The 21250-nt window shown below is 41.8% G+C and overlaps 1 protein-coding gene across 3 annotated transcripts in view; it reads right to left on the bottom strand.

Annotated features, from left to right (window-relative positions):
- Positions 1 to 20022, bottom strand: part of kdm7ab (lysine (K)-specific demethylase 7Ab) — a 34970-nt gene extending 14948 nt beyond the window's left edge. For 2 of the 3 annotated variants that reach the window (XM_020481089.2, XM_031823007.1), the window contains exons 1-4: positions 19891 to 20022; positions 1497 to 1582; positions 1045 to 1162; positions 798 to 958 (exon numbers count right to left, since the gene is read on the bottom strand). In XM_020481089.2, coding sequence (XP_020336678.1) covers positions 798 to 958; positions 1045 to 1162; positions 1497 to 1582; positions 19891 to 19988 — 463 coding nt within the window. In that variant the 5' untranslated portion in view covers positions 19989 to 20022. Of the gene's footprint in view, positions 1 to 797; positions 959 to 1044; positions 1163 to 1496; positions 1583 to 5341; positions 5687 to 19890 lie in introns of those variants that run through there. The other variant, XM_031823009.1, reaches the window with a different exon arrangement.
- Between the last annotated feature and the right edge of the window lie 1228 nt (positions 20023 to 21250).

Here is a 21250-nt window from a genome sequence, read left to right as displayed (position 1 = left end):
CCTTTGCAGTGATGGAACAAGACTAACTACCAATTGGATATCAGAAAATTGGGGAGAAAAATAATAATATTTTTTTTATACCTTTGAGCGCTTTTCATAAATGCATTGCATGTTCAAACCACTAAGCCAACCATCACAGTTGATATGGACAGTAGTAACTTTGCCACGTGAAAGGTAAACAAACAGGCAAATATAGCCTACATGCGGATCCAGAACCATGGACAGTGATAGGAATTCCCGCGATTTGACAGAAATCCAACAAAGGAAAGTGGAAGAGGCATTTTTTGATAGCAGTCTTTTTAAAATAACTTGATGATCCTAAACAGGCTTCCTACAGTCACTGTCACCTTTAATGCAGAGTCCATACATTTCATAGAAGATGGACAAAAATAAATAAAAATGGGGGATTTCATTAACTCTTTTGCTGATTATGATATTTTCAATAAGCCTACTGTGTGCGCCTCCGCTGACAAATTCAATGCCATCAGCAAATCGCTTTACTGCTAAGACCAGCTTTTGGTCGGTGGTAAATATCTCTAGTTGCACTGGCTGAAATTGGCATATAGGTGCATGTTTTTTTAAGGACACAGTTCAGATTTCAACACCTCCTACCTCAGCGCAAGGCAGCTGATGGTAGACGGGTAAATTAACAACCCTTGCACAAAGGTTGGAAAAAAGCAGAGCGCTGGGTTTTACAAGTGAAAATTGCCAATGAGTGTGCGTTTCACACTAGCGCCGCCTTAACGGCAATCGAAGTGTCCAGAAAGCAGTCTATTTTTCAAATGTTCTCCTCTTACCAACGTACTCCTCCACATCCCTTACAGAGAAGCTGGAGGGGGGCAGCTTGAGACCAAGTCCATCCAGTTTGGGAACGGTGATGGGGTAGCGGAAGCCCTGCTTCTCCAGGTACTTCTGTGTTACCTGATGGCCCTGCATCTGCACCATGATTTCATCCGCACTGCAACAAAGGAAAGAGGGGCATTTATATTACGTTATTGGCAATCTACCTCGACTAATTCTACAAGATCGTGGCTCCTTCAGTACCTGGGAAAGGTCCTGTTCTGCAGCTCTCGTACAAACACAGAGGTCCCTGCTTGCACCGGCCTGCTGCCATCGTCAGGCTCTGTGTAGTCATGCCGGTGCCAGTTGTTACGTTTTTTCACTGGGAAGACAAGACAGCGAGTTGTAAAACTCCTCAACCGTCAGAGTCAATGATCAAACAGAGAAGATACTACACCAAGTTTGCAGGGGTCTGAGGGACATAGAAGTCTTGCATTATGGATTGTCTCCATAAACCATTTCAGAAGATCATAAAGCCCACATTATCTCCAGCCGAACAAGGGCCATCTTCAATCTCAATTTGATGATTACACCATCATTCAATTACCCTAATGCGCCCGCCGTATGCTCTGAGGTCAGACGTCTAGTGGAGAGCCAAATATTAAATCAACCGTGCTGGAGTAATACAAAGTGACAGAGTGTGTGGTGGTACTTACTCAAGGAGGGTCCGTGTTGGACATCACATTTGGGACAGTGGTAAACATCGATGTCCACGGCATGGTGCTCTTCCACTTGGACACAGCTGGAGAGGGAAGAGAACATTTTGATATTCAGACTCAGTTTTATGAAATAAGCTGGTTCTCAACACACAACATATCTGTAGTAAATATAGTTTAAATGTAGGGAGTGATCCAACATCAACCTCCAAATAGAATGGTTTACCAAGAAAACCTTCCAAAAGGACTAATTCGAGGTAAAAAGGATTGATTTGTTATTGCCCATTTGAATCCATTGTACAGGATGCAAACAGGTGACTGATGTTTTGACTTCAAGCTGACGTCTTCCTCAGAGTGACCTGACCATTGCACATAGCTCCTATTTATAGCCTAGTGGCCCATTGTAATTGTTTTACATTGTCTCAATGATAATAATAAGAGGAAGTGTCTCTCGTTAAACAACAGGCCGTCAAAATGTACATAGGTGATATTTGGGTGTCTGTGAATCCGGAGACAAAACTACTGTTCCTAAATAACTGTTGCAAAATGTAAAATACTACCCCTTCTCATTCAAGAAGGGATCCAGCCAAGTGGTCAACCAACTAGGGTACACATCAACAGCCATCTGTAGTAGGCAGGGATTGGGAGGAAAGGAAAGTCTCAAAGTTGCCATCTTTAAACTTGTCAGCGGTTTTAAGCTTTAGGAATGCAGGGTATCCAAATCTAAGAGGGTTTTTATCAAAATCACATAACGTAGTTATAAAAAGATTTTAGCTCACTTCCTTTCACATACAAAACATCCTGCCATCCTGATCCATTTGTCAAATAAGGATATCATAATCCACAAGTCATTTTGACTACCTTAGCACCTTTGTTTTCTCAACGTTAACAACTTCAACCCCCTCAATAAAGAGTGAGAACTATAAATCTGTGGTAAATCTGAGGTAGCCATTTCAAGCTTCTTTGTCAATCACTTTGAAAATAAAAGGTTGATGACATCCGCTACTCATTCACTCAGCCTATTGAGTCCACTGGTCTCCCTCACACAGAACTACGCTACGCCTTGACCTCTTTCTCCCCTCTCTCTCCAGATGATATCCTACAACTAGTGAGGTCTGGCCAACCTGCCCACTCGACTCATCTGATACCAAAAACTATAGACCTGTATCCCTTCTTTCTTGTCTTTCCAAAACACTTGAGCGTGCTGTCTCTGATCAACTTTCTCTCTCTCAGAACAATCTTCTTGACCCTTAACTAGGGTTGCACATTTTGGGGAATATTCAGGTGGAAACTTTCCGTGGGAATATATGCAAATAAATACCATTTAAATGTAGATGTTTCTTGCATTGCATATATTTAACAGATCAGATGGAGACATTGGAGACACAAACATTGACCTTTTACCTTATCATAAGTAGACATTATTGCAAATGATTAAATCCTTACAATATAAATAAAATAAACTATTTAGTTACGAATTGAACTTTAATTAAATTAGTTGACTCTTCACATGGGATGATTTCACTGAACAACAAAAGGGAATATTGAATGATCTCCAATGATCCATCGCATCTCCCAAAAACATTTTCAACATATATCTGTAAAATGATAGCCTAGAAACTAAAGCTTTGGATGTCTTCCGCTCAGGCTTCCATGTCTTCTCCCTGGACCTCATCAATGTCCACCTCTTGAACATCAGACTCTGAGGCCTCATCTTCACTGTCACTTTCCAACCTTGAGGATAGTTCGTTTTCAAGTCAAAAGATTTGCCCGGATGACCACCAATTTTTCAACCATTGTATTGGTCAGCCTGTTGCGTGCGTGTTCCCAAACAAGGGCCAGTTGCGCTCTGAGGCGGCTGATGTTGGTGGGATTTGGAGGATGATTTAGGCAACAGGGGAAAGAGCCTCAGATACACAAAGTCCCTTCCACCAGGTGGCTGATGAGATATGTTGGCACGACTGCCATATTGCATCTTCATCCCAAAGCCCTTGCTTGGAAGTGTACTTCGTCAGACTGTGGGACTGCAAATAAATTCATTAAAAATCCTACAATGTGATTTTCAGATTTTTTTTTCTCATTGTCTGTCATAGTTGAAGTGTACCTATGATGAAAATTACAGGCCTCTCATCTTTTTAAGTGGGAGAACTTGCACAATTGGTGGCTGACTAAATACTTTTTTGCCCCACTGTACACATATGTTCATATTTAATGAGAAGACATCACCTTATTTTCATATTTAGTTAAATATTTCAGAAAAAAAGAAATACAAGTCATTTGTGTCTACATTCAGCTGGTAAAAGTTGATTGTGATATGATTAGGGGAGGGGGGGGGGGTGTAGTACCTGGCCTTGTGTCTGCCAGACTCTTGATGACAACACCACTGATTTGTCAGCTTATTTCACCTAAAGAGTCCACATCTTCAGAACATAGCCCCACTGAAAACCGGGTAACTAATCACACAGTGGCAGTGTGTGTTATTGAGAATGTCTGGCTCTGAGAGATGGTCCGGAACTGACTACAAACCACACACCCTCTCCCTACGTCATGACTGCAGTTGTGCATTGGAACAGTGGGCCCTGTATTCTCACACACTGCTACTTCCACTCACTATTACGGAGTGTGAAGGACACAGAGCTAATAATGACTCACAGCTCCCTTTGTTGCAGAGCAGGCTAATGATGAAACAACCACCTTCTCAGGAAACACATTAGTCACCAGGCAACCCAGTAATTATGTCAGAGTAGGCTTAGGCCTAACCTAAAAGAAGTGAAACAGAACAAATCAAAATAGTACGAGGCAGAAGAAATTAAGCGCAACTACAGACAACTGTACTCAACACCATTTCAGGCTCACCTCCAACCCGAGCCAGTGACGTTCTTCTGTTACTAGGCTATACCATTCTGCCTTTGTTTTCATCTCCTCTTCAGACATGGAGAGAATGATGCCACTTTCTCAGTCATGCAGCTCACTCCTGTGGCTAGGAGTCTCTAGCCTAGCGGAAGGAAGCCAAACACAGCAAGATCACCAGCACCTCACTGAGAGCGACTAATCAGTGAGCTTACAGGCGCAGACAAAGAAAGGAGCATGATGGGAGCAATGAGCATGTGATGGAGATCCAGAGGTGAGCTCTGCTCTTTCCTGGTGCTGTGGTTACCCCAGGTCTCAAAAACGTAACCACATGTAACATATGGATTTGCATTAGTATACGCATCAAAAAGCCCAACGCAAAGTTAAAAATCTCACTTTTCTATTTTTCGAGTCATTACATAAAACATTTTGAGGGGCAACGTGTCAGAGGACCCAGCCAGTCAGTCTATTCCCTACAAGGTACTTCGACATATCTTCAAAATGTATCACTTCAAATTAAACCTAATCGTGTGCCTTCATGACTACTGGTTTCAATTACATTTTCAGCCAACTTTATATTTTATGAATGTAGCCTAACAAATTAGCTTGCAAAGTTGCTAGCCAAATAACGTTAGCCCTACTAACCCTACTACGTTAGCATTGCATGACTCAGCCAGCAGCTTTCAACACCTAGCTAGATAATTTACAGCTTTAATAGTGAATTGAGCCTCATTAAAGTACACCAAAGTTTTGGAGATACATAATGTCACCTAAATCAGTTATATGCATTATCTTAGCCAACAAGCTAGCCAGCCATCATTAACTATTTTAGTCTGCTAACTAGCCTAGCCAGCCAACCACCACAATCAGCATAGGTAGCAAGCCAGAGCCAAACATTGTTAACAACTTGAGACCAACTAGCATAGGCAGGAATCCACAGAACACAACTAAAACAAATCGAGCTGATCAAAAGCAAAGAGACAGCAGAGACTTACAGATTGACAGCTGGGTCCCATCAGATGTTAAAAGAGTGGCTGAGTTACTAATGCGAGAGCCAGGAAGAGAGGTGCTTCAGAGTTAGAGGCCATTTCACCAGGCAGAGGGAAAGTCTCTGTGAGGGTAATCCAAGAGATCTAGCGAGGAAAATCCAATGTAGATCGATTCCAGAGACAATAGTCCAGATGCGGCAGAGGGCACAGGAGATGAGGGAAACATTCAACAAGCCGGCGATCGAAGGAAGGTGGAACAGGCAGGTGGAAATGATCACAACAGCACAGTCCAGACTCAGCTGCGAGTCAGCTAGCACTAACCCAAGTTTGAAAGGTTAGAAAACTCGGTTAGTCTACTTCACAGAGAACAGGCCGAAAAGTTGACGAAACAAATAGAAGGACAAAAAAAAAAAACTATGAACAGACAAGGTACTAAACAGTTGCAGCAAGCAGGAATGATTTTCCCCTTTCATGAGACCTAGGCAAGAAGGGACAAAGAGCCTGCCTGCTGAATATGCAAGATTTCCCACATGTGGGGAATGCTCATGGATTGGTGATCCCAATAATAGCTTGTTTAAAATCACACTTCCTCATTATTGGTGGATTGTAGCCAATGAGAGAGAGAGATAGACATCTATACACACACACATACACATAGTAGATGACTGACAGGGGGCACTGTTTTGAAGCCACCGCACCTCTATCTTGGCACTCTCCCACATTGAAAAAAATATTTTGGAAGCTATAGAAACACATTTGTAAATGTCTACGTTTGTTTTTGCCATATTTATTGTATAACAGACACCTTAATGCATACTTTAAAAATTACATGAGCTAAACATAAAAAAAAATATAAAAAACATTTTCCATGAAGTATACTTTTTTGAAAGATCTAATGTTACTGCCCCCACTTCAACAACAAAAAAATACTTAAATACATGTAACTTAATTGAAATACTGTAGAATTCCACTCTGGGGAGTGCCAGTATGGCCAACCGGTGGCCTCAAAGCCTCTCATTGGCTAATCCATAGCGTCAGCAATCCAGGGTTTATATACATCATTAATTGTAGTTTACCACTGCCAACACTAGGTATGGAATGTAATTACATGCTAGCCTGTTGAGTGGTTAACGTTAGCCAGCTCGAGCTAGCAAACAAACTCTGTACCAGAGTAGGTTCCCTGAAGGACAGTAGCAATAGTGCATTATGTAAGTGCCGTAGGTAACCGAAAATAAGTAAATAAATATTTTGAAACCAAAACCATTATTTTTGGAATTAGAAGTAACCAGATCGTGGGTTTGCATATCCATTGTAACAACAGAGACTTCTTTCTCCCACTTAGGGCTCCCGAGTCTGTGCTAGAGGCGTCACCACCTGGTTCCATTTCAGGCTGTATCACAACCGGCCATGATTGGGAGTCCCATAGGACGGCGCACAATTGGCCCAGCATCGTTAGGATTTGGCCGAGGTAGACCGTCATTGTAAATACAAATTTGTTCTTAACCGACTTGTCTAGTTATATAAAAGGTTAAATACATAAATGATATTCTGTTGGATTTGCACCTTGCATGGCTGCTGTTGCGTTTCCCTACATACACACATCAGGCGGTTGCAGTGGTATTGCACTACTGTTGATGTGGGAGGGAGAACGTCTTTGGAAAAAACAAACACCGGAGATGTTACAAAAACAAATCAGCTTGGCTACGTGTATATTTGTATTATTTTGGACTTGAATGTGAAAAATGTGGTGTTCTGGTGGATACCGGTAAAATACCAAGGATAAAGATGAAATGTAAAGAAACCCTCCTCAAATATGGCCAATGTTAGCCAGATAGAAAGGAGGGGGGGGGGGAAACAGACAAACAAGTCCATGGCTGTTGGCCCCCGGCTGCACGCGTCATGCCTTAAAATGCTTAAATCCCTCTAGAGAGTGACTGTCTGTGCTTGAGAAGGCGACAATGGGGACTGTCTGCCAAGAGGGTGAGTGGGTGGGGGGGGGGGGGGGGGTGGGGGGGGTTCTAGCAGCACTAGCAGGGAACATAATGAAGCAGCACTCCAGAGATAGATAAGGAGCCAATGAGGGTGAAAATCCTCTTCCTCTGCCCAGGAACCCAGTGACTGACACGGACAATACGTCGCCTCATTGCCTCCGCTCTAAAGAGACCTGCCATCTTGTCCGAGTGGTGTTGTTCATTAGTCAGATGTGCAGTCAGAGGTTCATTGTGTTGAGCAAGGGGAGAAACACATTTGAGCAGACAATGGTAGGAAATAAGACATCTGTCTTTATTAGTAGCATCCGTGAGGACATGGTGCCAACATTCGGCTATAAGAAACTGGTTCATGTTTGATGGTGCTCAAAAAAATCCTGGAGAGTACCGTTAGTGGGGGTCATCAAGGTGATATTGGACATAACTGGGTGGGTTCACTTATGAAGCACCCTACTTTCAAATTTCCAGTAATTTCCCCCTGGCCTCTGCACTGAGAAGCGATTCCAAACAAATAACACAATCTATCAGAGGCTGCCCTCTGCTTCACCTAGACTGGTGGTGGCACAAAGGTGTCTCCATGGTGATGGCAGACACACTGGCAGCGTTCCCGTCTCCCTGTACAACACGTCTGCTTACACACCCATACAGGCAGAGACTGAAGCCCCATTCCTCTGCACCATACCGGAGTTCTAGACAAAGCTGAGTGTTGGTGAACAATGTTGGTGGACATAGGGCTGTGACAGTAATTGAATAACCGTGTAATTGACGCTTACGGATAAAGACAGTCGTGAAAATAAAATAAGTCAAAAACTTTTAAATAGGCCTACATTATTGACCAAATTAGCTAAATGTATTCACTTTATTTTCGTGTAGATACACTTTACCTAATAGCGGGGGTATTTACTAATGAATAAGCCAAAGTTCTGCTAACGTAAGCTAGACTGTCTATTAAAACGGGCTGCATCTCCTCTCTCCAAATGTCGCTTGATGCTCCAGCAGCTACACCGCTAGATGCACGGGGGTATAGAAGCGCTAGCCTATAGGCTATGGCACTTGATGTGTGGACTTACTTTTATACAATGCATGTTTCCATTGCTTGCTTGTAAATAAATATGGACAATGCGCCAATCCTCTCCAACCTGGCATGGTATAACTTAATGCGTAATCTTTTCTTAAGTTACAGACATGTATATTTGTTTCCATTTTAATTATTGTCAATTTAATACTATCGCGTAACTCCCTCTCCCCTTCATACTTTCCTTGTCAATTCATCTTATTTCCTAATTTCAGAAAGCTTAAGGTAGGCCTAGGTTTTTTTTTCTTCTTGTGTCTGACATACGCTGGTGGCTTTGATTGACGGGTCCTTTTACAGGGATGTGTGTGTGTGGAGAGAGAGAGAGAGAGAGTTCGCTGATTCTCTCTATAGGCCTAGATGTCCATCGATTGACCGCAGCATCAGGGTGTGATGCTAAAAAAAAAAATTATATTGGACTTCGCGCGAATGGATTTGTGTTCTTTAAATTTATCTTTATTTTACTAGGCAAGTCAGTTAAGAACAAATTCTTATTTTCAATGACGGCCTAGGAACAGTGGGTTAACTGCCTGTTCAGGGGCAGAACGACAGATTTGTACCTTGTCAGCTCGGGGATTTGAACTTTTCGATTACTAGTCCAACGCTCTAACCACTAGGCTACCCTCCCGCCCGTGTCGAAATAGGATCCGTATTGAATTTAAAAAATAAAAAATAATTGCAGAAAAGCCGACAGACGTGGATAAGTTAGGCATACATCTATGTTGACTCAGTCATGTGCTAATTGTGTGTCAATACAAAAATGTGATAGATCCTCTCCAACCTGGCATTAATGAATTTTTAGATTAATATTTATAAGTAATAACCTGAATAATAATTATAATAATGAAGGACCATGATAATAACAAAACTAGTTTCAAATAAGTTTTATTAAGAAGCATATCCATGTAAACAAGTGTGACCTCCCCTTTTTACATGGGGTCTTATAGGCCTAAGACAACAGTAACATACATTTAAACAAAGCGAAATTGCACATTTCTTTTGAGTATGATAGCCTATACATTAAGTTGTCAAAACTAAAATGTGACAATCCTCTCCAATCTGACATTTCTTAATTTGTATACTGGACTAATATTTATAGGTAATAATGACTAATGGTAATAGTGAAGTTGCAGAGAAAAGCCAAGTGCTTCTTTGGAGTCTGATATGCACCAATCCCCCCCCCCCCCCCCTCCCAACGATTATGTTGGATGACCGTACATTGACCTGGCCAATTACCATAACCTCAAATTCCAAGACAGTCACAGCCCTAAATGGACAGCTTAGAAGAGATGTTCCCATTAAATTGTCAAATATCATTGTGACAATGTTTAATTTTTGGGGGGTAATGGTTCCGTTTGTTTCACACACTATAGACGTGAATGCTTTGAATAGCTGCACGTCTTTCTCACTCGAATAGAGGAAACAAACATTTTCCACAACTTACTAAGAGGCCAGTTTACAGACAGGCCTACTATTCTCGGTTTAGGCTAAACTTTGTATGTGCCAAGCTTGTGATAGGTAGGGCAGTGCTAGCCTATTCATTCACAAGAGCACACTGAACATTCACATAAGGTAGGCTTGATAACGGAATTATCAGAATCAGCCGTGACCAGGGTTAGTTTCCCACAATGGGCCTCAAACCTATCCCCAGACACACATTTCCTCCTTCAGATTCTCTGGATCACATTTCCACCACATCGCATGATGAAACCATGGAATTTGAGCTGGGAGTCTAAGCTGCTATGAGCACATAGCTCATATGGCTATGAGTCAAGGTACCTGGCTATGACCTTGGTAGTCATCGGTCACTGATTTCACCGGACGATTAACATCCTCTTCTAGGTTAGCTTCATATTGATTCATCAACGTCATTCATAAACAAAGACTTGCTGAGGGGCAGGAATCTGTGAGAACAACTTCTCACAAATAAAGACTTCACTCAGTCGAGAGGCAGGAAACGCAGCGAAGAGAACAGAAGAGAAACTCACTCTTCCCCCTCATTCCTGGGTTGTGTCCTTCTTTATTCGAACCAGGGGGGAACGACTGCTTCCTCTCATTGAAGCCAAGAAGTTCAAGGCCGACTGCGGTACTGCAGGCATTGTTTGCAAAACATAGGAACATCTTTGTAGTCAATCGTTGTGTAAATACATTTAAAAAAATTGAAGACAATCATTGTACGAATAATTAGTTCTATTATATCAGATGCATGTTTTTGAACTGATTGTTTAAAACAAAATCATACACAAAAGTATGGATAATTTAGTAACTAATGGCTGCCTGCAGTACTCCAGTTGGCCTTTTATTTAACCCTTATTTTACCAGGTAAGTTGACTGTGAACACATTCTCATTTACAGCAACAACCTGGGGAATAATTACAGGGGAGAGGGGAGGTTGAATGAGCCATTGAGCCATTGTAACCTGGGGAAAATTAGGTGACCGTGATGGTATGAGGGCAAGATAGGGAATTTAGCCAGGACACCAGGGTTAACACCCCAACTCTTACGATAAGTGCCAGGGGATCTTTAGTGACCACAGAGAGTCAGGACACCCGTTTAACATCCCATCTGAAAGGCGGCACCCTACACAGGGCAATGTCCACAATCACTGCCCTGGGGTATTGGGGTATTTTTTTAGACCAGAGGAAAGGGTGCCTCCTTCTGGTCCTCCAACACCACTTCCAGTAGCATCTGGCTCCCATCCAGGGACCCACCAGGACCAACCCTGCTTAGCTTCAGAAGCAAGCCAGCAGTGGGATGCAGGGTGGTATGCTGCTGGCCAAGTTGAGATACTCAATGAGGGAGCAGCACTGAGCTAGCCTGCAACATCACTTCCTGGGAGTAGCTCAAACTGCACATACTGTGTCTACATAACTCTCCCACGAGACACCATCTTAGCAGATTTCCTGGGCTTCAAATGCACTATTGAGTCTTCACATAGGAATGAATGGTGTCATGTGATTGATGGCTTTGTGCATTCATGTATGTGACGCAATTCAGGAAACTAGGTGTATGTAGCAAGTCACGACTTCACAGGAGAGCGTTTTGAACGTAAAAAATATTTATCAAAATGTGTTTTGGCAGAAATGCCTTCTCGAACATGTGAACATTCATGTGTCTTAATATCAAACTTATGTAATCTGTAAATACATATGAAATTGTTAAATTACAAGCCTAGTTGGTTTAGACACAGAAAACCTTCCCGCTAGCCATGATTGGCTGAGATAATGAAAGTGCTGGATATGCCGAGAGAGGAGTTTGAATTGGTTTACGATGTTGCATCTTGCGTCTATAAAATGACCTGCTCAAAATGCGTAGATTATCCTTTTACTGCAGTTTTTTCGAAAGATATGTTAGCCATGGAGAACTGCAAATATGTTGCTACTGCTCTCAATAACATTGCTGGCTGGAATTTATCAGGCGCTATTGACAAAGGTCCGTTTCTGGACGACGATTGTGCCATACAATGCTGACTCTCATTTCATAACACGTTTTGAAATCAGTGGAACACAACGGGCCAAACAAGCTGTGCAAACTAAATGGAAACACAGGATGTCTTATAAAAAGGGTTTGCAGACTGCCATGAAGCTTTCATCCATGTATACAGGTAAGAATCTAGCTACAGATTCAGATATTATAGGTTTCTAATTTTGCCCGAAAGTTGTTTTCATTGCAAGCTAAAGCTTGCTGTTAGATAGCAAACTAACATTTAACCTAATGTTTTTTGGTTAACTTTAGCTTGCTATGATAATCGGTTTGTATTGTATTGTAACATTACTCTACAGAGTGGGATTATAGTTCATTTTTTAGCTAGCTAATGTTAACGTGACATGTCTAAACAAAAGATACCAAGTTAAAGCTTGCTGTTAGCTCACTAACATTAGGTGGCTGGCTTGCTAGTTAACATTAACTTGTGTATGAAGCGTGTGTAACGTTAGTGATGTTTTCTCAGAATGCCATTTCTCATTGCTAGTTATAGCCTAATGTTAGCTAGTTAACCAACAAGTTAAATGTTAACTTTAGCTAGCTATTGGTTAACTTTAGCTAGCTTGCTGTTAGCTAGCCAGCTGACATTAAATGGCTGGCTAGCTACAGTATCAAACATTATCTGTATGAACTGTGTGTAGTGATGTTCTCAGGATGCCATTTCGCATCCATTGTGTAATAATGCTAAAATATTTGCATCTGGAATGTGTCTTTCAGCATTAAATCAGTAGAACACGCCCGACTCTAATCCGCCAGTCATACAGTCATCAAAAAGAGAGCTGGCCCAAGCAAGCAAAGGCAGCAGCGCAGTCATCAACTACATGCACAATTTCTTCCCCAATTACAGAGTTGGACCTGAATTGTGCATTGGCCAAAACAAGAACAAGTGTGTGCTCTGGTATTGTGCCTGATGGACCAAGCTCCATCACAATCTGGACCTTCACTTCCTGATCACAGGCCACACCAAGTTCACCCCGGACTGGTGCTTCGCCCTCATCAAGCAGCGCTTCAGAAAGACCAGAGTGAACACTGAGATTGCTGATGTTGTGAAGGACAGCACTGTGACAGGGGTCAACATCCCACAGCTGATTGGACTGGAGGATGGTATGGTGCTTGTGGAAAACTATGGAGGGCAACAACATCTGACTCCGTACTTCAGGCCATTGCCACAGATCAAGCAGTACCAGCACTTCTGGGTAAAACATGTTTTATTTATTTGTATGAGGTTATTCTTATCTAAACTTGGGAGGTGAATTAATGTTGTGCAGGGTTGTAATGTCTTCAGATTTGTTGTTATTCCCTATTTTACAGCTTCGATGCTCTGGAGCCTGGTGTTGTCACCAAGGAGCTGTTGAGCAGCGCTGACATCCTTCCTCCCATAGGTGGTCCCATTGTTCCTCAAAAAATGCAGTGTATGATATACCCTTTTGTAGCTCTGTGTCTCTACTTTTATCCGATATAAAAAACTGAAATTAAAATTTTGCTACATAAGACCGAGTCCAGGTGGTGAGTAACATATACAGTCATTGGTTCGAACACCGCCAGGCTGCAGCCTCTCTCTGCCGAGAAATTTCTTAAGAGCTTAAGGACCATGGAGAATAATGAGTGTAGGAAGTGTCACCTCCACACCAGAGGAAGCAGCCCCTCCCTTGGCCTCTGCTGACAAAGCCACTGTCTTGCCTGCCTCTCAGAGACAACTTCCTGTGACATGGTCCAAGCTGAGAACATAGGCTTCACACAACAAACCCCTTGTATGATTAGCCTATAGGGACCGGAGTTTCTCTTGGTCAGGGTATATGGGTCAGAAATCTTGGGCCAGGAGTTACAGTCAAGTAACCGGAGCAGCACAAACTCTTGGACCCCATGTATGAAAAATGGCATAGGCCATTGTGTAGATCCTATAATTTACAATGTCCATGCGTCAACTATGTTTCCTTAGTTTTCATAAATATCTCAAGGCACGGCAAGTGGGCTACAATGCAATAACCATAGTCAGAGGCCATGCATGAAATGCATCGAATTTCTGACAGGTCAAGAGTTTCTCACATGACAACCTGTGCTTCATCAGTGCTTTAGCCATGAGACTCACTGAATGAAGGCTATGAAGTCCTGAAAATGTGTTATCCAAGCACTTAAATGAAATGGACTAGTCAGCGACATATTCCCAGTGCTGTACTTCATTCATAAAATGTAATTGATTTATTGTCCATGTGAACTAAGCTTATGTTCCCTATTTAATCATCATTGATCTGATCTTGATTATGATCTGATTAACACAGACATATCATTTCAATGGATACGGTAAAAGGACTCAAAACAAATTACTGTAAATGAAGGGCAGTGCAACATTGGATGATTAGAGGTAAAGCAATACATCTATATGAAACGTCAGCCTCTCGTGTGTGTGGCCACACACACTTAAAATGATATCACCCATCACAAAGCAATCATAATAACATAATAGCAGCCTAAATAGTGTAGAGTAAACCACCAGACCAATCCCACTAAAAACTTAAGGGTTTAATCACATGGATCATCAATCTCTCCCCAGTATTTTCATCTTGCAAGGACATTGATAGATGAGTGCTGAACTTGCCTAAAGCCAGTGGCAGTGCAATCAGTCTTCCTCAGTCAGTCACACACGCACACTAGTGATGGGCATTTGACATTATTTCACTATTCAAATAATAAATCATTCATAATTTTCAAATAGTCTAAATATTAAAACAAATATATCTTAATAAATAGAAACGCTCTCCATTACATGGCCTATGCAGAGTCACCAGAAAACGCTAACATCCTGTTCAGGGACACAGCATTTTCAACTGGCATTGCTAGTTATAGCCTAATGTTAGCTAGCTAACATTGAACCTGGTAGGTTAGCTACCTGCAGATTCATGCAGGGTAGTAATGTTATGAGTTGGGATTATGGTTCAATGTTTAGCTAGCTAGCTGTCTAAACAAAATACTCCACTTTGCAAGTGACCATTTCACTACAACTTCTGTATCCTGTGCATGTGACAAATACTATATAAAATAAAGTCAAAGTGTATGTGTTTACCAGAGACAGTAATGTGAAGAACATGACCTGCACCAAAGTCAAATTGGGATATAACGTTAGGCCAACGAGTCAGTGTCCAAGTTATGAAATTCTCTGGTAGAATACCCTGCTTTTATTATTTCGTCACACTCACATCTGTAAGCTATTTTCTGTACTTGGCTCGCCATTAACTTGTAAATAATGATCAGGTTGTGAGTTTATTTTCCTGTAAAAATGAAGACAAATGAGCTAAAGTGAAGACGTTGTGGAGATGTTACTATATGATATGGTCATTATTTGAACTGCTAACAAGCTATAAACTAACAAAAACCGTTTAGAAAGTTTCTTTAAGTTGCCGGGCTTGCAAGATTGCCATTTAGTAAATTAATTTTTAAAACAGATGAGTTTATTGGTGTTAAAATACACTAGTTATGCTATTTTGGACCACCAGGCTGCTGATGTCATGCAGCCTGTAGTTTAAATTTTTTGATAACGACAAGTTTGACATTGGACGAGAATAGAATGTTCATGATGTCACTGCGACAACTGTCGATAGACGTAGTATAAACCAGTCTTTATTCTTTGGTTGTTTAAGTAACAGTGCATTAGAAAAGTATTCAGACCTTGACTTTTCCACATTTTGTTACGTTGTAGCCTTATTTAAAAATGTATTAAATAAAACAATTCTCAATCTACACACAATACCCCATAATGAAAAAGCGAAAACTGGTTTTTAGAAATGTTTGCAAATGTAAAAAAACATATTTCTGCATTAGATTTTTTTTACATAAATATTCAGCCCCTTTACTATGAGACCTGAAATTAAGCTCAGGTGCATCCTATTTCCATTAATCATCCCTGAGAAGTTTCTACAACATGATTGGAGTCCACCTGTGGTAAATTCAATTGATTGGACATGATTTGGGAAGGCACATACTTGTCTATATAAAGGTCCCATAGTTGACAGTGCATGTCAGAGCAAAAACCAAGCCATGAGGTCGAAGGAATTGTCTGTAGAGCACCGAGACAGGATTGTCGTGGCACAGATCTGGGGAAGGGTACAAAAAAAATGTATGCAGCATTGAAGGTCCCCAAGAACACAGTGGCCGCCATCATTCTTAAATGGAAGAAGTTTGGAACCACCAAGACTCTTCCTAGAGCTGGCCGCCCAGTCAAACTGAGCAAACGAAGGAGAAGGGCCTTGGTCAGGGTGGTGACCAAGAACCCAATGGTCACTGACAGAGCGCCAGAGTTCCTCTTCCAGAAGGATAACCATCTATACAGCACTCCACCCATCAGGCCTTTTGTGGTAGAGTGGCCAGACAGAAGCCACTCCTCAGTATAAGGCAGACCAGCCCACTTGGAGTTTGCCAAATTTCGCTTAAAGACTCTCGGACCATGAGAAACAAGATTCTCTGGTCTGATGAAACCAAGTTTGAGTCACGTCTGGAGGAAACCTGGCACCATACCTACAGTGTAGCATGGTGGTGGCGGCATCATGCTGTGGGGTTGTTTTTCAGCAGCATGGACTGGAAGACTAGTCAGGATTGAGGGAAAGATGAACGGAGCAAAGTACAGAGAGATCCTTGATGAAACCCTGCTCCAGAGTTCTCAGGAGCTCAGACTAGGGCGAAGGTTCACCTTTCAACTGGACAACGACCCTAAGCACACAAAACAATGCAGGAGTGGCTTTGGGACAAGTCTCTGAATGCCCTTGAGTGGCATTCAGGAGAGACCTGAAAATAGCTGTGCAGCAATGCTCCCCATCCAACCTGACAGAGCTTGATAGGATATGCAGAGAAGAATGGGAGAAACTCCCCAAATACAGGTGTGCCAAGCTTGTAGCATCATACCCAAGAAGACTCAAGGCTGTAATCGCTTCCAAAGGTGCTTCAATAAAGTACTGAGTAAAGGGACAACTTCTTTGGGATCGGTGTCCCTTCCTCTGGACGGTTGAGCTAACGTAGGCTAATGTGATTATCATGAGGTTGTAAGTAACAAGAAAATGTCCCAGGACATAGACTTATCTGATATTGGCAGAAAGCTTAAATTCTTGTTAATGTAACTGTACTGTCCAATTTACAGTAGCTATTAGTGAAATAATACCATGCTATTGTTTGAGTGCACAATCTTGAACATAAGGTTATTAATAAACAAATTAGGCATATTTGGGCAGTCTTGATACAACATTGAACAGAAATGCAATGGTTCATTGATCAGTCAAACTTTGCACATACACAGCTAGTGGCCAAAATGTATATTGCACCTGGGCTGAAATAATACATTATGGCCTTTCTCTTGCATTTCAAAGATGATGGTATAAAAAAAATACAAAAGAACAGTTTTTTTTTCTTTGTATTAACTCCTACCAGATCTATTGTGTGTTATTCTCCTACATTCCTTTCACATTTCCACAAACCTCATTTCCTTTCAAATGGTACCAGGAATATGCATATCCTTGCTACAGGCAGTTAGATTTGGATGTCATTTTAGGCAAAAAATTGTAGGCTGAATGATAAAACAGCTATTTCCATGTAAAAATGTTATGGGATGCGTTTTTCTCCATAGTTTATTTTTTAAATGGTAGGCGACTCTGGTAAGCCCACATTATGATCAAATAGCCACAGTAGCCTACTTGGCCACTCAAGAACTTAACTTAAAACAGGTACAGCCTCAGTGGTCACAGTAAACACACACCGGAAGTTACAAAGAATTTTCACATCGTTCAAGTTTGCACTCAGTGCCCCAAAAAACTAGAGGGAACATTAGTAGTACTACCTTTTTATGTATAATGTTTTTGGCAAGCACTCTTATCCAGAGCAACTTACAGGATCAATTCGCTCGACACCCCCCCCCCCCCACCTAGTCGGCTCTGGATTCGAACCAGCGACCTTTCGGTTACTGGCTCAACAGTTCACCTCTATGTTATCTGCCGATTGCTTGCTAGCACCCACATGAGGGCGAGGCTAGCGTGGCTAGGAGAGTGCCGCTTGTATAGTGTAAATGGCCAGTGTAACACACACACACATTGGAGTGTCAGAATTCTAGGCAGCCTTCTAAATACTAACATTTTTGATGCCACTGATTAAAGTAGGAAAGCAACACTCTCCAGGAAAGAGACTGAAGAAAGACCCAGGCATATAAAATGTGTGAACAGCATCCGTAAGAGTTTAATGTCTGGCATGAATAGCAAAAATGCTTCTAATAGCCTAATCCCCCCCCGAACACTCTCCCCAGCTCCCAAACTGGCCTGTGCTCAGTTCCTGATAATAACACAGCCTACCGTCTGCCTGCGGCTAGACAGCATAATCCCATTGGTGGCAGGCAGCACTGCAGACAAGAGGTTTCCCAACAACAGAAAACACACAGGCTCAGGCAAGGCAACCCCACCAAAAAGGGATGTGAATGGGCCTGCGTAATCTACCATGCAGGGGAGCAATCCGGGCCTTGGGGACAGAGGAATAAGGGAAGAGAGGGTGTAAGAGATAAAAGCTCCTAACTACAATCCCTTTGTTGAGAGAGCCTTCAGTAAACACGTTTGTGTGTAGACAGACACACGGTCCCAGGTGAACCTTGGCATGCCTGCACTAAGTTAGGCCATAGTGAGCTTGCTCACACTTGTTTGTTAATGAGAAAACAATGAGTTGTAGTGCAGCATTCATGCCTCAATCTCTCTCGGCGTGCAGGCAGAAGCCATGAATTCCTTGCTCAGTTCCTGGCACCACACTTTATAGTTAAACCCAGCTGTTTCAGAAAAAAAACTGGGGTGAGATTTTATATATTTAACTAGGCAAGTCCGTTAAGAACAAATTCTTATTTACAAACCCGGACGACGCTGGACCAATTGTGCACCGCCCTATGGGACTCCCAATGACGGCCTGTTGTGATACAACCTGGATACGAACCCGGGTGTCTGTAGTGATAGATCATTTATTCATACCTCTTATCCTAGCCTCTTAGGAACAATGTCAAGTTTCGTCTTTGGGAAAACATGATGTTCGAGGGACACGTCAAACACGTGCACTTGCTTTAAAAATGTGTTTCTGAATTCTAACGCTAGATGGCTCTCGCCATGAGGACATCTTTGTTCGGGAAGGGACATTTAAATTCCCGTCCTCGACTTGACCACCCAACACTCCCATTTGGTCCATTTCTCAATGATGAGACAAACATTTTCCAAAATCAAAATGTTGTCTCTAGAATTCAGGCTACTTCCTCTTCCTGTACTGGCGTGGACGGCAGTACACCCATTGCCTTGCCTATTGTTTATTGCCCCCCAAACCCACAAGTCACTTATTTGAAATAAGTTAAAATCAAGTTAATATGGCATCCTCACGGCATGAATCGTGACATGACAACTAGTTAACACAGTAACAAAAACATTTAGCTACAGATGAAGGTTTAGGATTTCTGGCTGGCTGTCAGAAGGCGCAAGACAAAACTTGACAAACACTAAAACGACAACAGAGCCGAGACAACAGTGCTTGATTCGAAGTTTCTGCTCTAAAACTGACTAGATAACGTTACATCTACTGCAAATAAAGTACAATTGACTGACAAATCAACTGTTAATTCTACTCCTAACCAAATACTATAAAATAACTAGCAACCGCAGGGAGTTCATTTCCGTATAATTGCGTGCTGTGTTTACTTGTGCAGAGATCTGGCACTGGGATAAAAAAAATTATAAAAATAAACGTTTAATGACTCCGATTTCAACTACCACATCGTCCGTTGTACGTCTAAAAGAAAGTAGGTAAACAAACGAATATGTAGCCAAGCTGCGCAAAGGTCTGTTCGCTCGCGCTGGGTGCTCGCGAGATGCTCTGCACGGTCTTGATCGAACCTCTATTCACAGAGCGAGACTGACATCGCAATACGACTTGACTTTCCTTAACAGATTATTAGGACAGTCGTTGACGCACTCCTGTCATTTTCAGGTATGTCATTAAGTAATATGTCGGCTCCTTACCTGCCATGAAACCAGTCATTACAAATGTCGCATTCAATCATAAACCGGCTAACATCGTAAGACTGCCGGCAGACACAGTACAGCGGGGCAGCCGCCATCTTCTTAGTGTCCAAACAAACAACGCAGCCAGAAAGTTGGGCGGGGACTGTTTTCAACATACACGGAAAAAGCCGAGGGCGAAACGATAATTTACGATAACGTTGGAGGAGACCACACGACCACTCTGCGAAGCATGATATTTGTTAATCATAATAAGCAATCATTTACTATTATTCAATCCAAGCAACAATCGCAACACCATAATGTAGGCTATATTAACTCAACTTGCATGCACGCTAAATAAAATAACAAGTTGTAGAGTGTTATAAGCCAGATGTCTTTGATGTGGCCTGTTGGCACCAGGTGCTCCAAATTGTTAATAAAAGAGCGTGGCCTCTGGTATAAACGTTTGGCTAAAGCGGCGATTCTGGTTGGACCAAACGGCGAAATCTTTTTTAACCCAAAGTATGGAAACTAGTGTGGGACTGGAATGTGATGTGGCATATGTATAGGACTTTTATTGTGATATCCATCCATACCTGTATTCTAATTGGCTCCTGTATTAGAGCAAGGGCTTCTGGGTAGAAGATCAGTCAGCGCTGCCATGATGTAGTGTGTGGGGTTGTGCCAATCACTCTCCCATTATTATGTATTCAATATATTCCCTTATGAGATATACAGTCTCATCATTAACATATGAAGTCTGATGCACTGGTGCTGCATTCTGTTAGCTTCTTCAATTACAAGACCTTCAACCCACGTCCTCACACTAGGAACAACATTCCAACTGGTAGTGTTTGTAAGCATTGTAGCTGTACATTTATAACATACACTTTTCTTCTGAATCGAGAAGAGATAAAGTATTGGCAAGAACAGGCTTTAGTTAAAAAGTTACTGAATCCTTTCTTCTAGAATTCACATATTGCAGTTTTAATGTATATGGTTGTTCCATATAAGTTCAATAACTTTCTGACTATACTCATTTATATTTGAACGAAACCTTCCAAACATGTTTGCCCATGGTAGGTGGTCAGAAAGTGACATTTTGGACCCGGGTGCCAAAACATTTAGGAGACAGAGTTGCTTAAAGTTGACTCATTTTGTAGCTACAGATTGTACACCAAAGTATAACCAAAGATTTTTGGTGTCCATTGACAAATCTATGGTGGCGGTTGGTGTGAGGTGTTCCTGTAACGCCCAGTAATAGACTTAAAAAATATTTGATTATATCACATTATCTTGCGTACAATCTGTAGCTAACCCATTTTGCATACGCTACCATGAGACATCCATGTCGAGTTTGATATTTTTGAAAGCAAAA

Source organism: Oncorhynchus kisutch, linkage group LG4 (assembly GCF_002021735.2).
Source record: "Oncorhynchus kisutch isolate 150728-3 linkage group LG4, Okis_V2, whole genome shotgun sequence".
NCBI lineage: Eukaryota > Metazoa > Chordata > Actinopteri > Salmoniformes > Salmonidae > Oncorhynchus > Oncorhynchus kisutch.
This window is presented reverse-complemented; position numbering and strand designations above follow the sequence as displayed.